Source organism: Archocentrus centrarchus, chromosome 1, assembly GCF_007364275.1.
Source record: "Archocentrus centrarchus isolate MPI-CPG fArcCen1 chromosome 1, fArcCen1, whole genome shotgun sequence".
In the NCBI taxonomy this organism is placed as follows: Eukaryota; Metazoa; Chordata; class Actinopteri; order Cichliformes; family Cichlidae; genus Archocentrus; species Archocentrus centrarchus.
Window position 1 is genome coordinate 16,734,438 of NC_044346.1, and position 22,147 is coordinate 16,756,584.

The following is a 22,147-nucleotide window of genomic DNA, read 5'->3' on the forward strand; positions in this document are numbered from 1 at the left end:
GCAGAAAGCAAAAGGTTTGCTTCTTGCAATATTTAGGGTGTCCTTGGACAATTTGAAAGACGTCAGAACTGAAATATTCAGGTGTAGCAGAAGCTAGATGGTAAGAAAGTGTGGTTAAAAGATATGTCCAGCTGTTTGTCAATGGCATAGTAAAGATATGACGCACCTCTGGATGCCTTGCAAGTGGCACAATGGTCACACAGTATATAATAAAGACAGACACCACACACTCTATCATATCCAACTGGAAGAGAATGAATGAATGGATGGATGGATGGATGGAAAATTTGCAATTTACATTTAAACACTAGAAGCCTGATCAAGCATTGTGATGACCTAATGTCCCCATTGCTGAGTTTAAGCTCTAGTTTTGATGTAATTAGCTATAGTGAAATCTGAATTAATATATATACCATATTACAGAAATTCAATTCAATCCCATTTTATTTATATAGTGTCAAATCACAACACTCGCCTCCAGGCACTTTATATTGTAAGGTAAAAATTATATCCCAATAGACTCGGCAGATTTATTTGAGATAAATTCAAATAATGGGGAAAAAAAACAAACAAATAGTAGCGGTGACTTATCAACTTCCAGACTCTGATTTCAGTATTTTTAAAATTAAATGGGATGAATGCTTACATTGATTAATTAAAAATACTGTCAGCTGCCAGTGCTACCCCTCAGCCTCCTGGCAGTAGACTCTTTAGGTGGTATGAATCCCGTGAAAGTACAAGTTCTAACACATAATTACCAGGTCTCAGTAAATCTTAATGGGGTGCATATGAGCCTTAGTGACTTTATTCATCATATCAATTCTAGAGCAAATGGCTAAGTAAGAACCAGGAATAAGAAATGCTAAAATGATCTAAATATAAACTACTGAGATTGCTGTCACGCTCTGTGATTGGCATTAAGTCAACAGAGATTTTTAGTAGATACACCTATGCTATCAATTTGAACATCCTAGGTAACATCATTACCTACGGTTTTATTCTTGGAGACTTTAATACTGACACATCGAAAGATGATATTGCTAAAACTGAATTCTTAAATATCCTTTAAACTTCATCATTTTCCCTAATAGAGAAACAGAATTTAGCACGTCAATCATTGATACACACACACGTCATTATCGTCATTATCATTGATAATATTTATATATTATAAATGAGGATCTCTGGTTTAAATGTAATAAATTATTGTTAACTATTAGCAAAGCAAATTTCATTGTATTTTACTCAGAAACCAAACAATGACAAAAATGTACGTACCCAGATAAAATTCACAAAAGATTGTGAGGTTAGCATTGATGAATTACTGAATTTTAAGAGGCTTTTTGACAAATTCATAAAGAAATTATCTAAATGTGTTGGTTTACTTTTTTTTTTAAAATGAGACATGTCCTCTCACATGAAACTCTTCAAACCTTGTATTTGTCTCTGTTTGAGCTTTATTTAAACTATGGTGCAATATTTATCCTACTTATCTCGAGAAATTACATTTTACAAAATATTTATAAAAGCCATATCATAATCCAAGGTAGATGTTCCCTTTGACTTTTGAATTTAACCCTGCCTGTATAATCTATAATGTAGTATTTAGACAGACTTTGGGCTCTTATCCCAACATACCCTTCCTCTCACACATAACACAATGGAAAAACACCTCTTGGGAGAACGAAACAAACTTAAATGTAGAAGTTTTAGTGTGACCTGTAGAGAGCCACTGATCTGGAATGAGCTTGAAAGCACTATAAAAATGTTAACATCTGTCTCTGTCTTTAAAAAGAGTTGAACACAACAGCTGCTACTAAAATATGTTCAATCCTAAACCCTGTAAAGGTGACATTTTTCAAAATCTGGAATAGCTTTATATGAAATCTATACTGTAATTAATCTATACCACTATTTCGGTATGCCACTGTCTAGCTGTACTGGATTAGTGTTACTGTAATTTAGGATCCTTAGAGTAGTACGACTATACATGTTGGAAATCATGTTATCTGATGTTTGGGCCCCTGTTTATAAGCTCTGGGAAGCTTTTAGGAGGACCAATTTCACAAATGACTATTTTATGTGTAATTATAATTTGATTTGTGAATCAAATGAATAGGTCCAAGAGAGGACCATACACTTATAAGAGAGGAGTGGACAAAGACACACTATAGTTAATATAAATATTAAAGTGAACTCAGAGAAATTGTATCACAGATTGTGTGCCCGGAAAACCAGCTGGAGAAGCTGGTAGATGACAACATTTTCAAGAATTTTAGAAATGAGTAAAAGGTTGGAAACAGACTTGTAGTTAGCTAAATCAGCTGTATCCAGGAGAATTTTGTTTCTCTGTTTTAAGGCGAAGGATGAGGATGTCAGTACTGAAATGCAGCCAGATAACAGAGAGACGATGCGGGTGAAATGACTGGCAGACGTCTTTATTTATACAGTATATGCGGCTGATTGTTTCAACAGCATACACTGGCCAGAGTCATCTTGTTTTCTCCACATTACCATTATTGTATTGAATAATCAATTACAGTGAATATTTTTATAGTGGATGGGATTTAATCAAACGTTTACTTAAGCAAAAGTGCCAAAAGAAGTTTACATTTAATGGTTTTTCTTCTTCCTGTATTACAGTAAATATATTTATATTGTGGGATGTTGGTTTAACAAAAGCAAATTAAAAAGATTGCAAAAGCAATGATACTTTCTGACATTTTGACCAAAATATTTAATCAGCAAAATAACAACAGAAAAATAATGTAGACAACCATTAGCTGAAGCACTATTCATTTCTGTGTGGATATCCAAAGGAGATAGAGGTCAATGAAATGTGAAATTAACATTATGCAAACAGCAGATAGATGATGCAGCCACACACACACACACACACACACACACACACACACAAAGGGAAATGAACAAAAGTGCAGAGTATGAACTCCTACGAGGATGGTGGGCTGTTTGGGAGGTCTGTTTGGTGCAGTTGGAGCAATAAGCCAGGAGTCTCCTGAGATGCAACAGGTTGTGGATTATTAAATTAACTATTTCCCTTGAATGTTTTCTTCCTACACACTCACACAGTATAAATATACAAACATGGAATCAAGTTTTGTGTTCTGACTGATCTCTGAATCTCTCTCAGTTTAGCCTACAACAGCTGTGAAATTCAACACAATCTGAACCTGAAACGGAGGGTTTAATGCAATTCATCAGCTCCCCGTTTAATCACGATGACACTACAGCAATGTCACATTTTCATTTTTTTTTAAACATTCATGGGTTGAAAATGATGGCTTATCACAATCAACAATGGGAACTACAGTAACACTGCACAATAGAGGGGATCTTTTTCTCATATGTATCTTGTCCTCTGTGTTATGCTACCAAAGGAAAAGCTGGCATATCAAATGGACGTGAGCATAATACCTGTATTTATTACCCTGAAGCCCTGAATAATGATTCCAAATTGCACTAAGCCTTGAAGGAACTCAAGCAGATAATTATTACCCTTCATGCATGCTCTGTGACAACTCTTCTCAAGTACAGGACACAAGACAAGGTTGTTCCCTGAGAACATGACAGGTTGATATCCACTGTGGTGACGCCATCTTCCTTCCATTGTTTTACAAATGGGCTCATAGCTGGCCAATATCCCAAGCCCGACAGTGAAGAGCAGTCTATTGCTCACAGTGGACCAATGTGGAACATGAATAATCGAGGTCCATGAAAATACATGGTCTGCATTCAGAGCGATGATAATCTAATCAATCTATCATCCATCCATAAAGTATGCAATGCAGGATTTTTGAATGGATTTTATCACAAACAGCCACAGATGTTGAATTCTGCATCGGCATTAAAGACTTGCTTGAACTTGCTGAGCTCAGATGAAAGCAGGAGTTTGTGGAGCCAAAAGGTGTCTGCCATCTTAATTAACCACTTCACCTTACTGCAAAAAGCCCAAGAGGTCGCATTAACACATAGCACCAAATGGCCTTATTGACTGATATCTGAGGCAAAGATTTATATTTAGAATAAGCAATTATCCAGCCTATTCATCTGTCATTAAATGTCATTAAAAGACTTAATGGACAGAATTCACTGAGTGGCTGGAAAGAAAATGATCAAAGTCTACTAAAATGTTTCATTGCCACATCTGACAACACTATTTTTCAGGAGGGTGGGGCGGCTGTGGCTCAGGTGGTAGAGGGGGTCATCTACAAATCGGAAGGTCAGTGAATCGATCCCCGACTTCTTCGGTCCATGTGCATCATTGGGTAGGTACTGAACTCCCAGATGCCTCCGATGCATCCATCGGAGTGTGAGTGTGTATGTGTGAATGTTAAAAAGTGCTTAGGCATAGAAAAGAGTGCTGCATGAATGTGTGTGTGACCGGGTGAATGAGACTTGCAGTAAGAAAGGACCTTGAGTGCTCAAACGAGTTGAATGACACTACATAAGTACCAGCCCATTTATTAATGAATTACATAGACCTTACAATGAAATAAAGTCCACTCTTTTTTCTTTCAGCATTACACTACATTCATTTAGCACCTTTGTCCAAAGTGAATTTCAAAAAACTCTGTAATGATACACAGAAACGAGCGCTGCATGTTGTCAAAAACTGCAAACACCCTTCCAGCAAACAGTTAAAGCACCTTTGGTCTTCTGCAATAAAAGGTGCTTAGAGGAAACTATATCTACTGCAACAGCTGATGATGTCAAATGACTATGGTTTTGTGTTAAGTATTAACAACAACATATCTCAATGTATTTATCACACTTACGTTAAACTCCATTACAGTGTACAACACGGTGCATTGTGCTGCAGACTCTGCCAACAGAAACACATCAGAGTTTAACCTTGCAGGAACTATTTTCTGCTCTCTTCTGGTTTCGTACATTGATGGGTCTGTATACCTTAGTCATAAATACAGAACATTTTTTTCATTTTTTATCATTATTGTGACACATGGCAGTGGCCTGTAATGGTTTTGCTGTCCACAGAGCACTTATTTCAATACCAAGTTTTTCCACCCCCATGCTGTCCTGTTTACTTCAACAAAATAACAAGAAGCATACTGGGCGCAGCAGCCGTAAGAGAAATAACTGAAAGTCTGCATCAGCTGTATTCTATAGTGCAAGCTATTTCATTTTACATATGTCTTATTAGGTGTGGCAGTGTTAGCTGAACTCGTGTTTCTGAACAGGCAAAATGACTTTCATACACAACAGAGCAAGAAAACTATTTATATCTTTTCACTGAAATGTAATAAAGATGTTGGCCCGGTCTTTTTCACGTTCACTGACATGCACAACAGCAGACCCTGAGAAAACTCCTGTTGAGCTCCTTATACAAGATATCTCCGCCAGTGTTTTCACACTTATTTACAAACCATGGAAGCCTAAATGTGCGTCTGATGTTACAATACCAACATAACCTGGCACCAGTCCACGCCATTATTACTGAGGAGGTCTGGTATGTGCTGCGTGGCTGTGTGAGACTTAACAGTTTAGTGACGTCACTGGGGAAGTATATCCTCTTTTGTATGTTTTGCCTTTTTTGCTTTGGCAGTCTCCTCTGCTGTGTGACACATTCCCCAAGCCCTTGTGCAGAATAAAAAGTGGCAATAAAAGCAGTTTTTAGAGAACGAAAGGTATGCAAACATATTATGTGCAGCTACAGGAGACCAAAATTATCTTGCCAATGATGCCCGTGAAGGACCCTTCAGGACTAGATGGATAAGCCTGTTAGGAACACTCGCTAAAAGGTAATAAGTGAGGAAGACTAGGTAATAAATTGCTTTTTTGCTTGTGTTCAGTCTCGGGGGATATTTTCTCAATGAATTAATATTGAAGCAGGGACTCGGGCCAGAGTTTATACCCATAAAAATTGGCAAATTATGGCCATGGTGACAAGCCACTCCATCAGCAGGGATGTTAATAATGTACAATATGCTGCTGCTAGGTTAAAGTAAATGATTATTACACCAAGGAAATGTGTGAGCTAAAGTAAAAGCCCTCCATATCTCGTCAGACCATAACGTGTCAAACAGATATTAGCCACAGTGATTGAGAAAAGAAAGATCTCCTAAATAACAATTTTTATATATGCTGGCAAATGCTGAAATCTACCACTCTGCATTATTCCCTGTGCCCTCTTTCATTCTGTCTCACACACAGACACCCTTTTAGCCTTGCAGAAACCTTTGATATCCAAATTGCTTCTTTGAAATACTTTTGAACAGCAGAAAACTGAATTGAAAGACCACAGGAGGTGGGCACAAAAAGGCTACACTTCAAATGTCAAAATCTATTATCAAGCAGGTGGAATGGCAGTTAGTCTGACAGGGCCTTCTGAAATGCATGCACACTGTTTCAGTAACAATTACCTCCAATAAGCTTCAAAGTTTTTCATTTATTTGAAAAATGTTGAACATGGGAGAGGATTCAGCTTTGGAGCTCAGCCTGCCTGACAGAGATACATGAGGAAAAATAAAGTACTTGGCAACAGTCTCTGTTGGAGATGTAGGAAATTTGGCAGTAGTACTTTGTTTGTGTAACTCTCACCATTTGGACGGACTTCAGTCCAGTTCTTTTTTTCTTGAGCTCCAGAAATCCGTCTCAATATGACAAAAATAAGAGATGGAAAATGTCTCTTTACACGGTTAAAGCCCTCCTAACAAACGACATAGACAAGGAACAAATAAGTATTCTGACTGATGGAATTACTGTGGTTCAAAGGGTTAGACCTATTACAACTGGGTTTTATTATTTATTCCGCATGGCTGTTAAAAATAAAGAAGAAGAAACAGCCACTATCCATCATGCTAAACTCAGATTCACCTATAGGCAGATGGACACGTGCATTCTTTGGGGTCTGGCACGTCTTCACACACTTCGTGGGATTCGTGTTTGAACATGATCATCGGGCAATGTGCTGTCACATCACTTTATAATCAGCCTGACATCTGCACAAGACAAGAACCTCGGTGAGATTTTTTTTTCTTTTTTCTGCAAATGTAAACAGTGCTACAAAAGGATGCATGCTCTGGCTTAAATTTTAAATGAACATAAAAGTTGTGATCATGGAATTAAAAAATAAATAAATAAACACTTTCACGGGGGCAACATGTTTTCAGTTTTGGAGATCTTAAAATGATCCTTCAGCTCCGCAACCGCTCCAGCAAAGTGTTTTTAACCGAAGGTGCAGTATTTACAGAAACAGCTTATAAATAGATGGATCATATTCTAACAGGTTCTTGATCAAAACCAGCTTTATTCCATTAAAGCGTTCGCGTGTCAGATTATGTGACCCTACCTGCCATCGAAGTCTGCACTTGCTCCAAAGCAGCAGCTGCACAACAACATTAACTTTATCCATAATTCCATGATTTCGGGAGTTACGCGCCCACGCTGCTTCCTATTCTCCGTAATCCAAAACCACCGGGTGGGAAACTGTGAAGTAAACGGTGACACACACAAAAAAAACACACAGTTTCTTTGTTCCTGAAGGTGAACAGACAGAAAAGGTCTGTTGGCGTCCTTCAGACTGTTCATCTGCGATATTCAGGAGCAGAGAGAAACCAGCCCGATGCCTGGAAGCAGAGTGGCTCCGATGAGTGCGCGCGGATGTGTGTGGAGCGGGACGCACTCTGCCGGGAAGAGCGCGCACGACCCCCCTCCCTCCTTTCCTCTCCTCGTAAGTTTAGGCAGCGGGCTCTCAACCAACAGCACCCACTGCAGTCTGACCTTACCTCGCTCTTTTACAAAAACCAGCAGTCTAAACAGAGTCGGTTTCCAGCCAGTTCGTTGTGGTGCCTTAATGTGTCGGTGCGAAAAAGAGGCTCCACGTGTAGCTCCGTTACATGCTTTGGAAATGCCTTAATGAATTGCGTAGCCTGCTGAGACACGCAGGTGTATTGTCGGCCACCCAAGTAGATGTTGCTCACGCAGCAAAGACAGTGCAGTGAAAATTACTGGGGGGCTCAAACTCGGGGAATAAAAAGATAGCAGCACAAAATAGAAAATCAGTGGTTTGACAAAGTTTGAGGCGCACTCAACAAGTAGAAAGGCTTTATTTTGGGGTGGTGGTGAGGGGGCACCTGTGTCTGTGTAATTTTTGTAAATAAAAAACCACAAGGGAAGCTTTTAATCAAAACACAGTGATTACAACAACCGACTGTTTCCCTGTTTTCACAAGAAAACTTCGCACGCGTAATTGCTGTCTTTAAATTCTTCCACAAGAGGTTTTGCAGGATTCTGCTAGAGACGTTCTCACCAGGGTTATTATAGTTAACGAAAACGAACGAAATAACGAAAACTGAAATTGAAAAAACATTGTCGTTAACTGAAATAAATAAAAACTATAATTAAAAGGAAAAAACGATATCTAATAAAACTGAATTGTGAGTTTACAAAACTAACTAAAACTAACTGAAATTATCGATAAGCTGACTTTCATTTACTTGTTTTTTTTTTAAGCCTTGTGGATTGATATGAAATCATTGTTTCCGCTCTCCGAGTTTAAGCTGGGAGCGCCACAGGACAACTGTGTGAGTGCGCATGTGCGTGCGCTCACCGCGCTGGTCCGCAAAGTAATGGCTGCGGTCTGCAGAGAAAGCGGCAGAGTCCCGTATGGAGGTTCTTTGAGTACAAACATCTGCACACGACCACAAGGTAATTAACACTCACAATCCAGCTACACAAGCATAAATGTGGACATGAGGTCGGACACTTCCGTAGGTTGTGTACAGAGGCCGCAAAGACCCTGCAGGTTTAATTAGCGAGCATCTAACCAAGCTAGCTCCAAAACAGAAGCAGCTTCAGGTGGTGAGAACATCAGGATGCAGCTGGATTTGAGCTTTGACTCCTTCAAAGAGTTTGTTTTTGTTTAACACCACATGTAGGTGTTCTTAATCTACTGCACTGATGCTGAACTTTATTGTGGAGTTTATTGTAGAATTTATTGAGTTTGGGAGTTCATGTTTTTCTTTGTTTCTCCCTGTTGATGTTCATGTGTGTCCTTAATATTACACACATTTAGCATGTTTTGTGAACAGTTGGTTGTTGAATATATTTCTTTAAACTGTATCGTTTGTCAAGTTTTCATTACACAATAGTCACTTTTAACCCTGGTTCTCACCTGTCTGATTCCTAAGCAGCACTTCATATTCAAAGTCTGTTTAACTGCGCTTTCCTGTCTGGGGGCAGAATGATGAAGGCTGCCTCATTTCCTGATGTGACAGCCTTCTGTCAGTAAACCAACTACCGAGTCAACAGAAGGAAAGCCCCGGTAGCCAAACAGCCTCGTTTTTGGAGCACGCGATGAATGACAGAAAGGTGCGTGTGATTACTTCCGTCTTTTGATTCATGCCACTGTTCGCCTTGTAACCCCCCTTCACCGACAGACTAATGAATCTGTGGTGGCACTGAGGTTTGACATCGAGTGATCGGACAAAGGCCGCTGTCCCGGTTTGTGTATAATTAGACCATCAATCACATTATTGACTCGACTGGAAGAACCGGATTCCTTGATTTATTGCATTTAAATATGAGCGATGGGTTATGCTGATCACGCAGGCCATGTCTCATTACCAGAAAATTCATATGTTGTGCAAAACTAAGGCAGCAGGTGGATTTTAAAGGGTCAGTTCCACGGAGCATCTTCCTCTCTGCCAGTGAGGTTAAATGACGGCTCAGTTTGTGTGGTTGTTAGCAGGAGTACTCCGGACGATTTTTAGTGAACATTTTACTAGATCTGGTGCGCGGCCCAACTTAGAAAATATATACTTTGCAGATTTGCAGTTCTGTGCAAAAGTCTCGAACCACCCCTCATTTCTTTATATTTTACTTCCAAGGACTCAGAGCTTCTTATATTTTAAAGTGGTCGTAGGAAGCAGCCAGGCCAGGCTTTCTGAAGGTCTGTCACAGTTCTTATTTAGACATTTTTCAGTGGAGTCCTTGTACCTTTCAGAGGAATGATTTTTTTTTTTTTTGCTTGGGTTTTTTTTATGCCAATTAACACTGACCTATGAATAATTCAAGCAAACAAAAAGAGAGATGGATTTGGCCTTTCAGTTGATCCACCCACTGTTTGTTAAAGTCTCATCAGAAATGGTCTCAGTGGAAGGGTGGCTGCCTAAGGAAGGGAAACCGAGAGAAAAGGCTGATGTGTGTCAAATTAGACAAGAACTGGACTGAAAATCAGTGGCAACAGGTCTGATGGAGTGATGAATCCAAATTTGAAATTTTTGGTTAAAAAATACTGAGGCTCTGTCATGGTTGGGGCTGCATTTCGGCCAGTGGTGTTGGAGATCTTGTCAAACTTGATGGAATTATGAACACAGAAAAGAACAGTCAGATTTTGCTCCACCATGCAATACTGTCTGGAAAACACCTGATTGGCAACTGCTTCATTATTCAGCATGACAGTGATCCCAAACATACTGCCAATGCAGCAAAAGCATATGTGGATGTTAAAAGATATAATGGAATCACTATTGGTCATGGATTGGCCTCCCCAGAGCCTGGACCTCCACATTACTGAAGCAGTGAAGGATCATCTTGACAAAGAACGGAACTAAAGCGGCCAGTATCCAAAGAAGGGCTTTGAATGTCCTTCAAGAAGCCTTGAGAACTATTTCTGAAGACTACTTAAAGAAATGATGAGACAGCTGCCTAAGAGAGTTCAGGATATGTTGAAGAATAAAGGTGGTCACACCAAATACTGACTTTCGGGCTTGTTAGCATTGTATAAACTCTGCATTAGTCTTACGTACCGTATTTTCATGTATGTTTGCAGATGTTTCCCATTTTCCCAGCAACTCAAGACTTTTGCACAGCACTGTAGCACATTTGGATCCAAAAAGCAGTTGTTGATTTCAAGAGGAATATCAGCTCCATCTAAATGCAAATGTTAATTTCTCTATTGTCCGGTACCCTATGTATGCTGAGGTTATAGGCAAATTTCAAACATGCTTTGTACTGACCACATACAATGTAACATTAAGATGTTGGAGCAGAAGGGGACTCTGTATGGGCAGCATTTTAACTATGGTTAGTGTAAACCACGCAGGGCACTTCACAGAAATCAGCAGCCTTTAAAGTAAAGCTTTCCCGTGTTTTATTTGTCGTATCAAATCACTGAAAAGAAAAAACTCTAAACATTAACATATTCCAGAAATTATATCAAAGTGAACAACTAATCTTAATTCACTGCAGCTGTCGAGGATATGTGGGGAAAAAAAGAACATCTATCTCTGTGATTTGGCTGAACTCACCCCTTAAACAAGCTCCTGGGGAAAGTGAGTCATTGTTGCATTGTAAACAGGCTGTGCCACAGCAGATACAAAGTAGAAAATAAATGCTGAACCTGAATGCAAGCATGGAAATCCTAGGTGACAATGTGACAAGTAGCATGGGAAGCATAAGAGAATAGATTACAGAATTATTAGGGTGTGCAAAATAACAGCAGCTGAGCCCTACTAGGCAACCAAAAAGGGAAATACTACACATAATTAACTGCCAGCACTGTAGACACCAATAATTAAACTCAGTGTTGTTTATTAGAAAATTATGCAAGTCAAGTGAAACACATTTTGTTGTTGTTGTCAGCACAGGTTAAACATAAAAGAGAAAGTGTGATATTTAAGATAATGGAGAGCACAGCAAAGGCCCCTTGTACTTCCTTCACATGGACTTTATATGAATGACTGCTGCAGTAACCCAAGATGCTTAACAGGGTCTGAGGATAAATTCACACCAACAGAAAGGGTGCCCAAATATGGAGCGGTGAACTGTCGCGGGCAACCAGCCACAAACACTGCAGCATAATGAAATGGAAAATTGTTGGCAAAAACAGAAGAAATGAGCTGAATTTTTAATTAACTAATAAATTCAAGTTAACAAAACAATGGCAGCAACATCATTTCCTGGAAGATGGGTTTGTGTCACAGCAAGCTGTTCAGAGCTGAATTTAAAAACCTGATCCAGTGGTTCAAATTCTGACCCTCCACTATGTATAAAAGCATTTTCGAATGCTCATTATTAACAACTAACATAAAGAAAACTCCCTGATTAAATAGCAATAATTTATGCAAACAACTTTTGTTTAGTCACAGGTTATTTCACATTCAAGAAACTCACAAAGAGCTGACTTTGTGTTGAGGTCAGTCCTCTAATTACACCAATAAAAATGCATTTAAATATATGAATGACTCTGTAATGTATTCATAGAAAGGTTTCAGGAGGTGAACCATTAGAAAAGAGAGTCTCTGCATTTAGATGAAAATAGACTAGCACGGCTCATCTGTTTTATCTAAACAAAGGATCCGCTCAGGTTACCATTCTGCCGTGTTTACATTAAATCAGCTGACTTCACCCTCTGTACTCTCTTTCTGATGCACATTTTAAGTAGTGCCACTGCTTCCTTCTTTTGTATGTATATGAATTTCTGTAATGTGCACTTGTGCAGAGCCACAAGCATGAACAGGGAGTAGACTTCTGAAATAATTCCAATCCTTGGAAGGAGCTGTGTCTGTGGCCATTCACCTCGGGACAGATTGACTCTGCTGACTGAATTCAGATGAGCTCGACATTGGAAAAGCCTGCATCTCTCTCACATCTATTCCTTCAGTGGGAGCGGGAAAACTGGCTCCTTGGCTACCTCCCCAGATTTCTAAAGCAGCCGCAATAGACTGTCAAAGGTGACAGCACTAGATTTTTCAGAGAAACACATGACTAGTTTCACCTGCAAGACTCCAAGCTTAAGGTGCCTCACTGTGTCTACAGTGGCCAGGATTGGAAATACGGAGCGCGCTGTGTGATTTCCAGTTACGAGGCTCTGAACACCGTGCGTCTAATCAAGCACGCTGACCTTTTCACCAGCTTCATAAAATATTCATTACTGCTGGAAGTATTCCAGAATGCATACCATACTCGCATTGCTTTTTTATGAGGAATAATCAGGTTCCTCAGTAGAACCATGACAAATGCCATATATTACCTGATGTGAGACTCGAGTTTAAATCCAGTTTCCCTCCTTCTATAACCACCTCTCTCTGTCTCTCACAAAAACGCACAGGAGAGAGGTGGGTGAGATGAGAGCGAGGCAATCCCCCACTTTAAATGCACACGAGTTGTTAGCACTGAATTTCTTGTGTTAATCAGAAGTAGCCGACTGCTGTGTGCCATCCCGGAAGGCTGGATACAGACTATTTACAAAAACAGCATGTGAACGTATGTCATATTTCATTCACAATATGGATGTGCAAGTCCTGCTGCTTCTGTGTACGCTGACAGCTTGATCACACAGTTAAGGCAAAGACAAAAACATAAGATTACAGTCAGGGAGACGCTTGAGATCTTTTGCTGCAACTAAGCGGCAGATGATCAGGGCTCTTTAACTAAAGTGTGTAACTCTCAGGGGAAGAGGAAAAAAAAATCATGGCATGGTTGCTCTAACTTTTAGCCTGAAATAAACTTTAAAAGATGACCTTTGACAGTACAGAAATAATAAACATGTATATATTCTGAGGTTAAGACTAAGCCTGTAAAAAAAAAAAAACATGTTGATGGTGGATTAACAAAAACATTAACAATACAGCAAAGAGCCAGAGAAGCTGGATACTTTATCAAACCCTGACAATGCTGAAGACGCTCTGCTGTACACCAGAGCTTGAAGTGCTAATTATACACCGGCTCTTCCAATTGGCTCGTGGTGACTTCAAGTCCACTCTTCTGCAGCGGCCTTCCCACCAGCATATTGTTCTTCGGCGAGCAGCTTTCAGGCTCCATGGTCATTACTTGAACCGAATACCCACGAGTCTCTGCTGCCCATGACCGATCCATGTCTACCAAGCCCATACACTGTTTACCTACAGTAGTAAAAAAGAAAAAGAAAGATCCACTCTTACTATTACTTTATTATAAGACAATTCCTTGAAAACTTTATTTTACTTAAAGTGACCGATATGTAAAAAAATCCATATTTTTTATTCTTGAACTCTACAAGAATAGCTTTGTATAATTCACAGTTCAAAATAATCCTTATTCATCTTATAACAGACCTTAGTGCAGCCCCCAGTTCATCCACTGATTGAAACATGTCATTGTAGCTCATCTCCCTTTGTTATATATCAGTCACACGAGAGTGAAAAAGGAGTAAAATGATACAGTAAAAGGAATTAAAAATGTAAGTTCATTGCACACTGCTGCAATAGTTTTGGCAACTTCCCTCCAATTGGCTGCCCCTCACAGTACAGAAAAGGTTCAGAGATGTGTGTCTGAGATGACCCAACACAGTTTCATGACAGTTCGTCAAATACAACATTTAATCTGTTAGTTTTTTAACACAAGTTTTCCTGATTTAATTTATAAACAGAGTAAAAGAGGTGAAGGAGAAATGAATACTAAATAAATGCATCATGGGAACCCCCCAGCAGCCTCGGCCTACTACAGCGTAACCAAAGGATGGTTCAGGGTCACCTGATTCAACCCTAACTGTAAGCTTGATCTAAAAGGAAAGTTTTAAGCTTAATCTTAAAAATGTGCCTATCTCCTGAATCCAAGCTGGGAACTGGTTCCACAGAAGAGGGGCCTGTAGTATGGGAGGCAGAGCCTCCCATACTACAGGCCTACTCTTAATTTTCCTAGTAAAGCCAGCAGTCTGAGAGCGAAGTGCTCTATTATGGTGATACGGTACTATGAGGTCTTTAAGGTAAGGTGGGGCCTGATTATTCAAGACCTTGTAGGTGAGAAGAAGGATTTTAAATTCTATTCTAGATTTAACAGGGAGCCAATGAAGAGAAGCCAATATGGGAGAAATCTGCTCTCTCTTTCTAGTCCCTGTCAGTACTCTAGCTGCAGCATTTTGAATCAGCTGAAGGCTTTTCAGGGAGCTTTTAAGAAAACCTGATAGTAACGAATTACGATAGTCCAGCCTAGAAGTAATAAATGCATGAATTATCTTTTCAGCATCACTCTGAAACAGGATGCTTCTAGCTTAAAAAATATTGCGCAAAAGCAAAAAAGCAGTCCTACATATTAGTTTAATATGTGCATTGAAGGTCATATCCTGGTCAAGCCTGTGAGTTTCATTTTAGCGGTAATGTATCATGTGACCGAGACAAGCGTCGTGACACGCATCAAGAGTGAGTCATAGACAGACGTAACAAAGAGAATCCACCCATTTTTCAAAATAAAACAGTAATAATGTAAGTAACTTATTTTTTCAGTGCGGCCCGGTACCAAATGGCCTCTGCTTTAAATTTTAAAAAAGTAACTTAAATGGCCAAATTGTATTATATTTTTGACATCAATTTGCAGGCCGGAAGCAGGGGCGCCGGCCCCCCGGGCTGGTAGTTTGAGATCCCTGCTATGGCATGTTCTAATCTCTGTAATAAGATATTATGATCAACAGTATTGAAAGCTGCTCTCAGGTCTAGCAGGACAGGCACAGAGATGAGTCCACTGTCAGAGGCAATGAGAAGATCATTTGTAACCTTCATTAATGCTAAGACAGCTGTGCCAAGTGATGACTTTTTAAGTAATGGTTTGATTACAGCCACCTTAAAAGCCTGTCGTACATAGCCAACTAATAAAGACAGATTGATCATATTTAAGACTGAAGCATCAATTAATGGAAGGACTTCTTTGAGCAGTCTATTTTAATTTTATTAAAAAAATTTTTTTTTAAAGGAACGTGGTCTAATAAAGACATTGATGGTTTGGAGGAAATAACAACTGTAGTTAACTCAGAAAGATCAATCAGAGAGAAAGAGTCTAAACAAATACCAGCAGTACTGAAAGTAGCTGTACACAAAGATACGTCTGAGATATTTATAAATATTTTTTCCTCTAATGGTTAAAATTTTATTTGTAAAGAAATCCATGAAGTCATTACTAGTTAAAGTGAAAGGAATACTCAGCTCTACAGAGCTCTGACTCTTTGTCAGCCTGGCTACAGTGCTGAAAAAAACCTGGGGTTGTTCTTATTTTATTCAATAGGTGATGAATAAGAAGATGTCCTAGCTTTACAGAGAGCTTTTTTTTTATAGAGGAACAAATTATTTTTCCAGGTTAAATGAAGATCTTCTAAATCAGTGAGATGCCATTTCCTCTCCAGCTTACAGATCATCTGCTTTAAGCTGTGCGTTTGTGTGTTATACCACGGAGTCAAGCACTTCTGATTTCTTTTTCAGAGGAGCCACAGTATCCAGAGTTGTATGAAATGAGGGTGTATACAATTATTTTATCTGAACTGAGCACTAAATCAGATGAAAAGTCTGAGAAGTCAGACAGAAACTCAGAGTAATGGCCAGGTGGATGATAGATAACAACAAATAAAACAGGTTTTTGAATTTTCCAATTAGGATGGACAAGGCTAAGAGTCAGGCTTTCAAATGAATTAAAACTCTGTCTGGGTCGATGGTTAATTAACAAGCTGGAGTGGAAGATTGTTGCTGCTCCTCCTCAACCTGTGCTTCAAGCATTCTTACAGTTAATGTGACTCGGGGGTGTTGATTAATTTAAACTAACATATTTGTCCTACTGTAATCAGGTTTCTGTAAGGCAGAATAAATCAATATGTTGATCAATTATTAAATCATTTACTAAAAGGGAATTAAAAGAGAGAGACACCTAATGTCTAATCATCCACACAAAGTGAAGATCGTGAAAAAGCCTGCTTATAGGAGTTGATGCATTGGTGGTGGCATGAATCATATCACTGCTCACACCACAGACTGTAGCCAGACTCTAAACAGATTTTTATACGTCATTTGTGTTATTATAATTGTGTAATTAATTAGTTAGCTACTTAGGTTTAGGCAATAAAAACTACTGGTTTATAAAAAGATAATGGATGGATTCATTTACTCTCACAGAAAAGTGGCTTTGTCCTTTGAGGAAACATTTGCATAAAGGCATTTGATTCCTCCAGGATCAAATACCTCCATCTATAGGGCAGGAGGGGGTCACTGAATGATCTGATGAGCTTAAGAATGAAGTGAATCATATCCCACAGTCACCAGATCTCGACCTGATTAAACACCCATAGAAGACGTGTTACACAATGCTCTTCACCGCCATCATCAAAATACCAAAAGACTTACTACCTTTGGGGAACAATGGCGCTCCATGGCTCTAACTAGAATCCACAGAATCAATGCTCGGGCACACTGAAGCTCTTCTGGCAGCACATAGAGGCTCAACACTTTATTCAGAACACTATACTATATGTTGGCTTTCCCTTTAACACATCACCTGTCAGGCAAAAAATCAGCAAATCCACATCATTGAGGCTCAGCAGCATTTATTGCAGTGATACTGTACTGGTTTATATGCCCTATCTGCATATTTCTAATATCTGTGTTTCAGAAGACACTAATTCATCCACATGGATTACCCTGCTTGCCTGTTAGGATTTCCTTTAAACACGAGGTTCAAATATAATTTAGCAGTGTGGTAGCAGGTGGCAGACACGCTACATGAGAGCTTTGCTCTGCCACGCTGCCTCGATGGCCACAGTCTTACCAGCAGGCTCAAGAGAGATGAGATCACACATGGTTAGAAAATGTTAGTGGGAGAGGTTGAGCCCAGTTAACTGATATAGAGCAGAAACTACTGTGACAGGTGGTGTCAGGTACATATGAAAAGGCTTCATACTGACGGGACATTGGGGAGCCTTCTCAGAAGCTTTGATAAACTGGAGAGCTATCAGGGCGAAGAGAGTCCTCAACATAATGAAACCCTGTAGAGTGAAGCTTCAGCAGGGGCCTGGAGGTTTCTGACAAAACATTTCCCTCCAAATCTGACAACACTGATCTAGCAGCTGTTCACTGCAGCTGTTTTGTCACTCTGTACAAATCTCTGCTCTAACATATTTCTCACATCTTAAAAGTCTAGACTTTTGAAGGAGCACAGTAGTGGGGGTTGCCTAACAGTTTAAAAAGATTAACAGAAAAGAGATTTACAATTTCAACATATATGAAAAAAAAACTGCTTAGATGTGTCAAAAGATGTCATAGCAACAAAGAAAGTGTCATTAGGCAATGCCCACCACACTGGGCTTCATGACTACCTGACTGATACAAAGTTTCCTGCACTTAAGTAGCTTTGATTATCACCAGTCGCTCAGTATCATCACAGAGAGGTCAGATTGGTTCCAGCTAGTTTACAAATTCATTCTGCAGAACCACATCAACCTCATACATGGAGTCAAAAAAAACAATCTTCAGCAACAAGCAGCACCTGGAGTCCTGCATCACACATCCTCCAAAATGATTTGAACATACTAGCCTGAAAAAGCTTTCAAAGCAAACCTTGGAAAATTGGCGCTGTTTGAAAGACAAAATGTGATCCCAGCAAAAATGTAATAAAATTTGCTTTTGCTTGAGTTTTGATAACAATATTATGTCCTGCTTTTGAGGGAAACTCCTCAATCAAAATTCAATGTCTTTCTTTTGCAGCATTTCGCAGTTACTACTGAGAAATGTTTTAGTCCCTAAAACATGAATAAAGAACTGTAGATAAATGTAAACAGACTGTAAACGGTACCAATGAGTCTCCTGTCAGGCGGAAGCTGGACAGCTGTCTGGTCTGCGAAGCGACAGAGGATCATGTGTTCCTGAAACAAAGACAATGTTACAGTCACTGTTCCCTTATTGTTAAGTGAATGTTGTGCTGAATGAGAATGTGATTTGTTCAGTTAAAAAAAAGTTAGTCAGTTAAAAAAAAAAAAAAAACATTTTCACTACTGTATTAACATCAAAATCACAAACTCAAGTATATCTGAATTAAAAAATTCCATAATCTGGACTAAAGTTTTGGTAATTTGTATCGATCCATCCTTATTTTTTATATATCTCCTTGCAGAGGAGCCAATCTCGGCATGCACCAGCTCAAAGGCAGAACAAAATTCTCACTTGAGCATCACACAGCTAAAAATTTCTGAATGTAGCTCCGGGAAAGGAAATATCAGTCAACCACATCAGTCTAGACTAAAATGCTCAACATCTTTTAGATGGTCATATTTGTAATGATTGTTAGCCCCCCCCCCCCAAAAAAAACCAAAAAAAATAAAAAAAACAAAACAAAACACAAAGCAACGTAGGTGATTTGTTTACAGGAATATCACACTGAGGTACTTTGTAAGTATACACAGGTTCTTTGAAAAAATACAGCGGTTCTCAAAGTTTTGTCCCTGCTTCAGAATCTGTACAAAGTTTACACCCACACCACACCCAATCATTTTTTTATCACTCATTACCAACAAATAAAGATCCAATTTAAATTAACTTAAATAAAGGTCTGTTTAATTGCATCAGCAAAGTCTTATTTTCCCTTAAAAAAAATTAAATTCAGTTTGACATTTCCAAAAATCCCAGTTTGATATTTTTTACCTGGCTGCTCACACCCAACCTTACAGCAGCTCTGAACCTCACAAGCTGTGCCACAGTTTGAGAGCCACGGTACTAATGGAAAACCTTAAAAATCAGAGAGTTTATCTTAAAAGGTTGATAAATAACAGGTACTTTCAGCTGCTCCCTCATTTCCCAAGAGGTCACCACAGTGGATAGATCCCTGTGTTTGATTTGGCACGGATATTATACAAGATGCCCTTCCTGATGCAGGCCTCCCATTTAGTCAGCCTTGGGACCGGAGCTGGAAGTAGACTAGCTTGTGTCTCCTCCTGATCTTGAATCAGTGATCTTTTTGTGTCTTAAGGCAAATGTGTTTAACAGTTCACAATGGAGCCACAAGAGGTTGGAAAATAATAAATCACATTTAAAAGGAACTCTGACAGGGACATTTTTTAGTAGAGAAAGTGACATTCTGAGTTCCCAAACTGCTAGCGCTAACATTAGCATTCAAGGTCGCTACCAAGCTTCATTTAGTAGTTCTTGGTTAATTAAAACCTCAGCAGAAATTGCTCTGTCTGCCTTTTTACTCATTATTGAATTTGTTGTGGGAAAAAAAAACACCTTGGTCTATTTGTGAGTGACATTTTTCTGATTATTACATCTTATTTATTTTGTGGTTTCGCGATTCATGCATCCCTGTAAACTCTCCAGGCCAGATGAGCCAGGTGATTTGTTGAGAACCAAAGGGCAGGTGGTTTTAGTGCTGTTTGTTTGTCTGTTGTCACTCGGTAAAAAACAGAAAAAAACTACTCTGCCAATGAATGAATGGCACTTGGCTGGAAAAGTGGAGCACAGGCAAAGCAAGTACTCGGGCAGATCCAGAATGAAGCGATAGCGCACTGGCAGAGGACTGAAGTTTCTGAGTCTCCTTCTAGTTTACACCTCTTTGAGATATTGCTTTGTTTGTGTATGATTTCTCTTGGATTGATTCAGTAAAGTTCTTCAAATTGGGCACTTATGTTCATTTGTGCTCATGGATGAACTGATAATATATTGGCAGTGAAAGGTTAAAGTAACCGTGACCTCATAAAGCACATTTTTGGCCGTAACTCAATCAGATGTGGCAATTATGATGAAAATCATCACTCATGTACTATAGGATAAAAATTATGAATTCATTAAATTTTATATCTAAAAGTTCAAATGTCAGGTTTGAAGCTCCAGCTCGACTGGTTGCCAGAAGCATATACCGTAGCTGTGATGCAGTCATTCTAGTTTCTACCTTACGGTTCGTGGAACAAGTGACTCATGAGAGCGTTAAGTGAGCTCAAACCTGCCTCCACTTTAATTGGCTCTATTCTTCACTTCACAGGGTCGGCGCAGAATGCAAGGCCACGGAGCAGGTGCTTAAAGTTTGTGTGAGCACCAATATCTCACACCATTAGCCCTTTATTCCAGTGATACACTATTTGTCATTGTGCTGTCATTCTGTTTAACTACTGTAGTTCAGAAAGGAAAACTTTGGTTCTGCTATAAAACGAAGCAACACAGCTTTTTTTCTGTGACTGTTGTCTGGGACATTGCCCGGGGATGTTGGGGGGCAAAGAAACAGGAAGTAGTGGGGTTCCCTACCTTGGGGCCAAATATATAATAAAAAAAAGAAGCCAAACATGGTTGTTGAAAGCAAAACCACAGGGGGAGGCAGAGGAGATTCAGAGCTCAGGTTTAAAGTGGAGGATAATGTGTCTGCAGCTTTAAACAGAATATAGATTTCTCCTGCTGGGTGGCTGCATGTTTTGCTTCTATCTTATTGTGATTTTTTTTTTTTTTTTTTCTCACTCAGCTTTTGGGGGGGAACGCTGGAAAAATCAGAACTCAGTATCACATAACGCAACTGCTCGGTGTCTTTTAAGCAAAATACTGTGTTACGTGCCTCTGAGGCCATGCAAAAATCTGACTGTTGTAGCACACAAAGAAGTTAAAGGTGGCCCATTGTTATGACATGTCAGTTCATGAGGTTGCTATGGTTAGGACCGGCAGCTTCTTCTGCACAGATTTTTCCCAGGGGCACTGACAGCTCCCATATATCATCATGGGATAAGCCCTCCCAGAGTACAGTGGTGTGTCTGTACTGAGTGATAAGGGAAGCGACTGAGGAATCTTTGCTCGCGAGATAAGCACAGGGATCTCCTCAATTCTTCTAGTTTCTGATAAAATAAAGATCTTCATCAAGTCATATAAATTCATTTGAAACATTTTTAGATTTTTGGTGCATTAATCTGGGTGCACTCATTGTATAAGAGTCAAACCTTTCAAAGCTGTACACACGGAAAGTGTACATTAATGCATCATATGTAAATGAGTTATTACTAAATATTGACACATGAAACCTTCCAGGTGTAGCTATTAAGCAGCTAATTGAACCAACCCACACAACTAAGTTTGGCAGGCTCCTACAGTATGAACCACTCAAAGACATAATATAGGAAATTACTATATTAAATCTTACCTACTCGAACCCGCTGAGTCTTTTTAAGCCATTTGTCTCAAATTTAATATGACAACACTATGTTTGAAATTACTAGCTTGAAAGAAGCTGGTAATTACTAGTAAATAATTTTAAATGAATGTTCTTGACTGTAATCTGAATAATGAATATATAAATAGAGGGTGCGACACAACCCATTTAGGTCTCTGTTTGTGATTTTCTTTCTCATTTGTCTGAATGTTTATCTGAGACTTGTCGGGCTTCTGTTTTTGGTGGGTGTTGAAAA

The 22,147-nt window shown here is 39.2% G+C and overlaps 2 protein-coding genes across 3 annotated transcripts in view; both read right to left on the minus strand.

Moving 5' to 3' along the window:
* Window positions 1-7,626, minus strand: part of npnta (nephronectin a) — a 56,364-nt gene extending 48,738 nt beyond the window's left edge. The window contains 1 exon segment of the mRNA XM_030744168.1: window positions 7,331-7,626. Within this exon segment, the coding sequence (XP_030600028.1) occupies window positions 7,331-7,569 (239 nt within the window). The 5' untranslated portion in view covers window positions 7,570-7,626.
* Window positions 7,627-11,472: 3,846 nt separating this feature from the next.
* Window positions 11,473-22,147, minus strand: part of gstcd (glutathione S-transferase, C-terminal domain containing) — a 67,388-nt gene continuing 56,713 nt past the window's right edge. Inside the window, exons 10-11 of one of the 2 annotated variants that reach the window (XM_030739055.1) lie at window positions 18,568-18,637; window positions 11,473-13,886 (exon numbers count right to left, since the gene is read on the minus strand). In XM_030739055.1, coding sequence (XP_030594915.1) covers window positions 13,696-13,886; window positions 18,568-18,637 — 261 coding nt within the window. In that variant the 3' untranslated portion in view covers window positions 11,473-13,695. The remainder of the gene's footprint in view (window positions 13,887-18,567; window positions 18,638-22,147) is intronic. The other variant, XM_030739047.1, reaches the window with a different exon arrangement.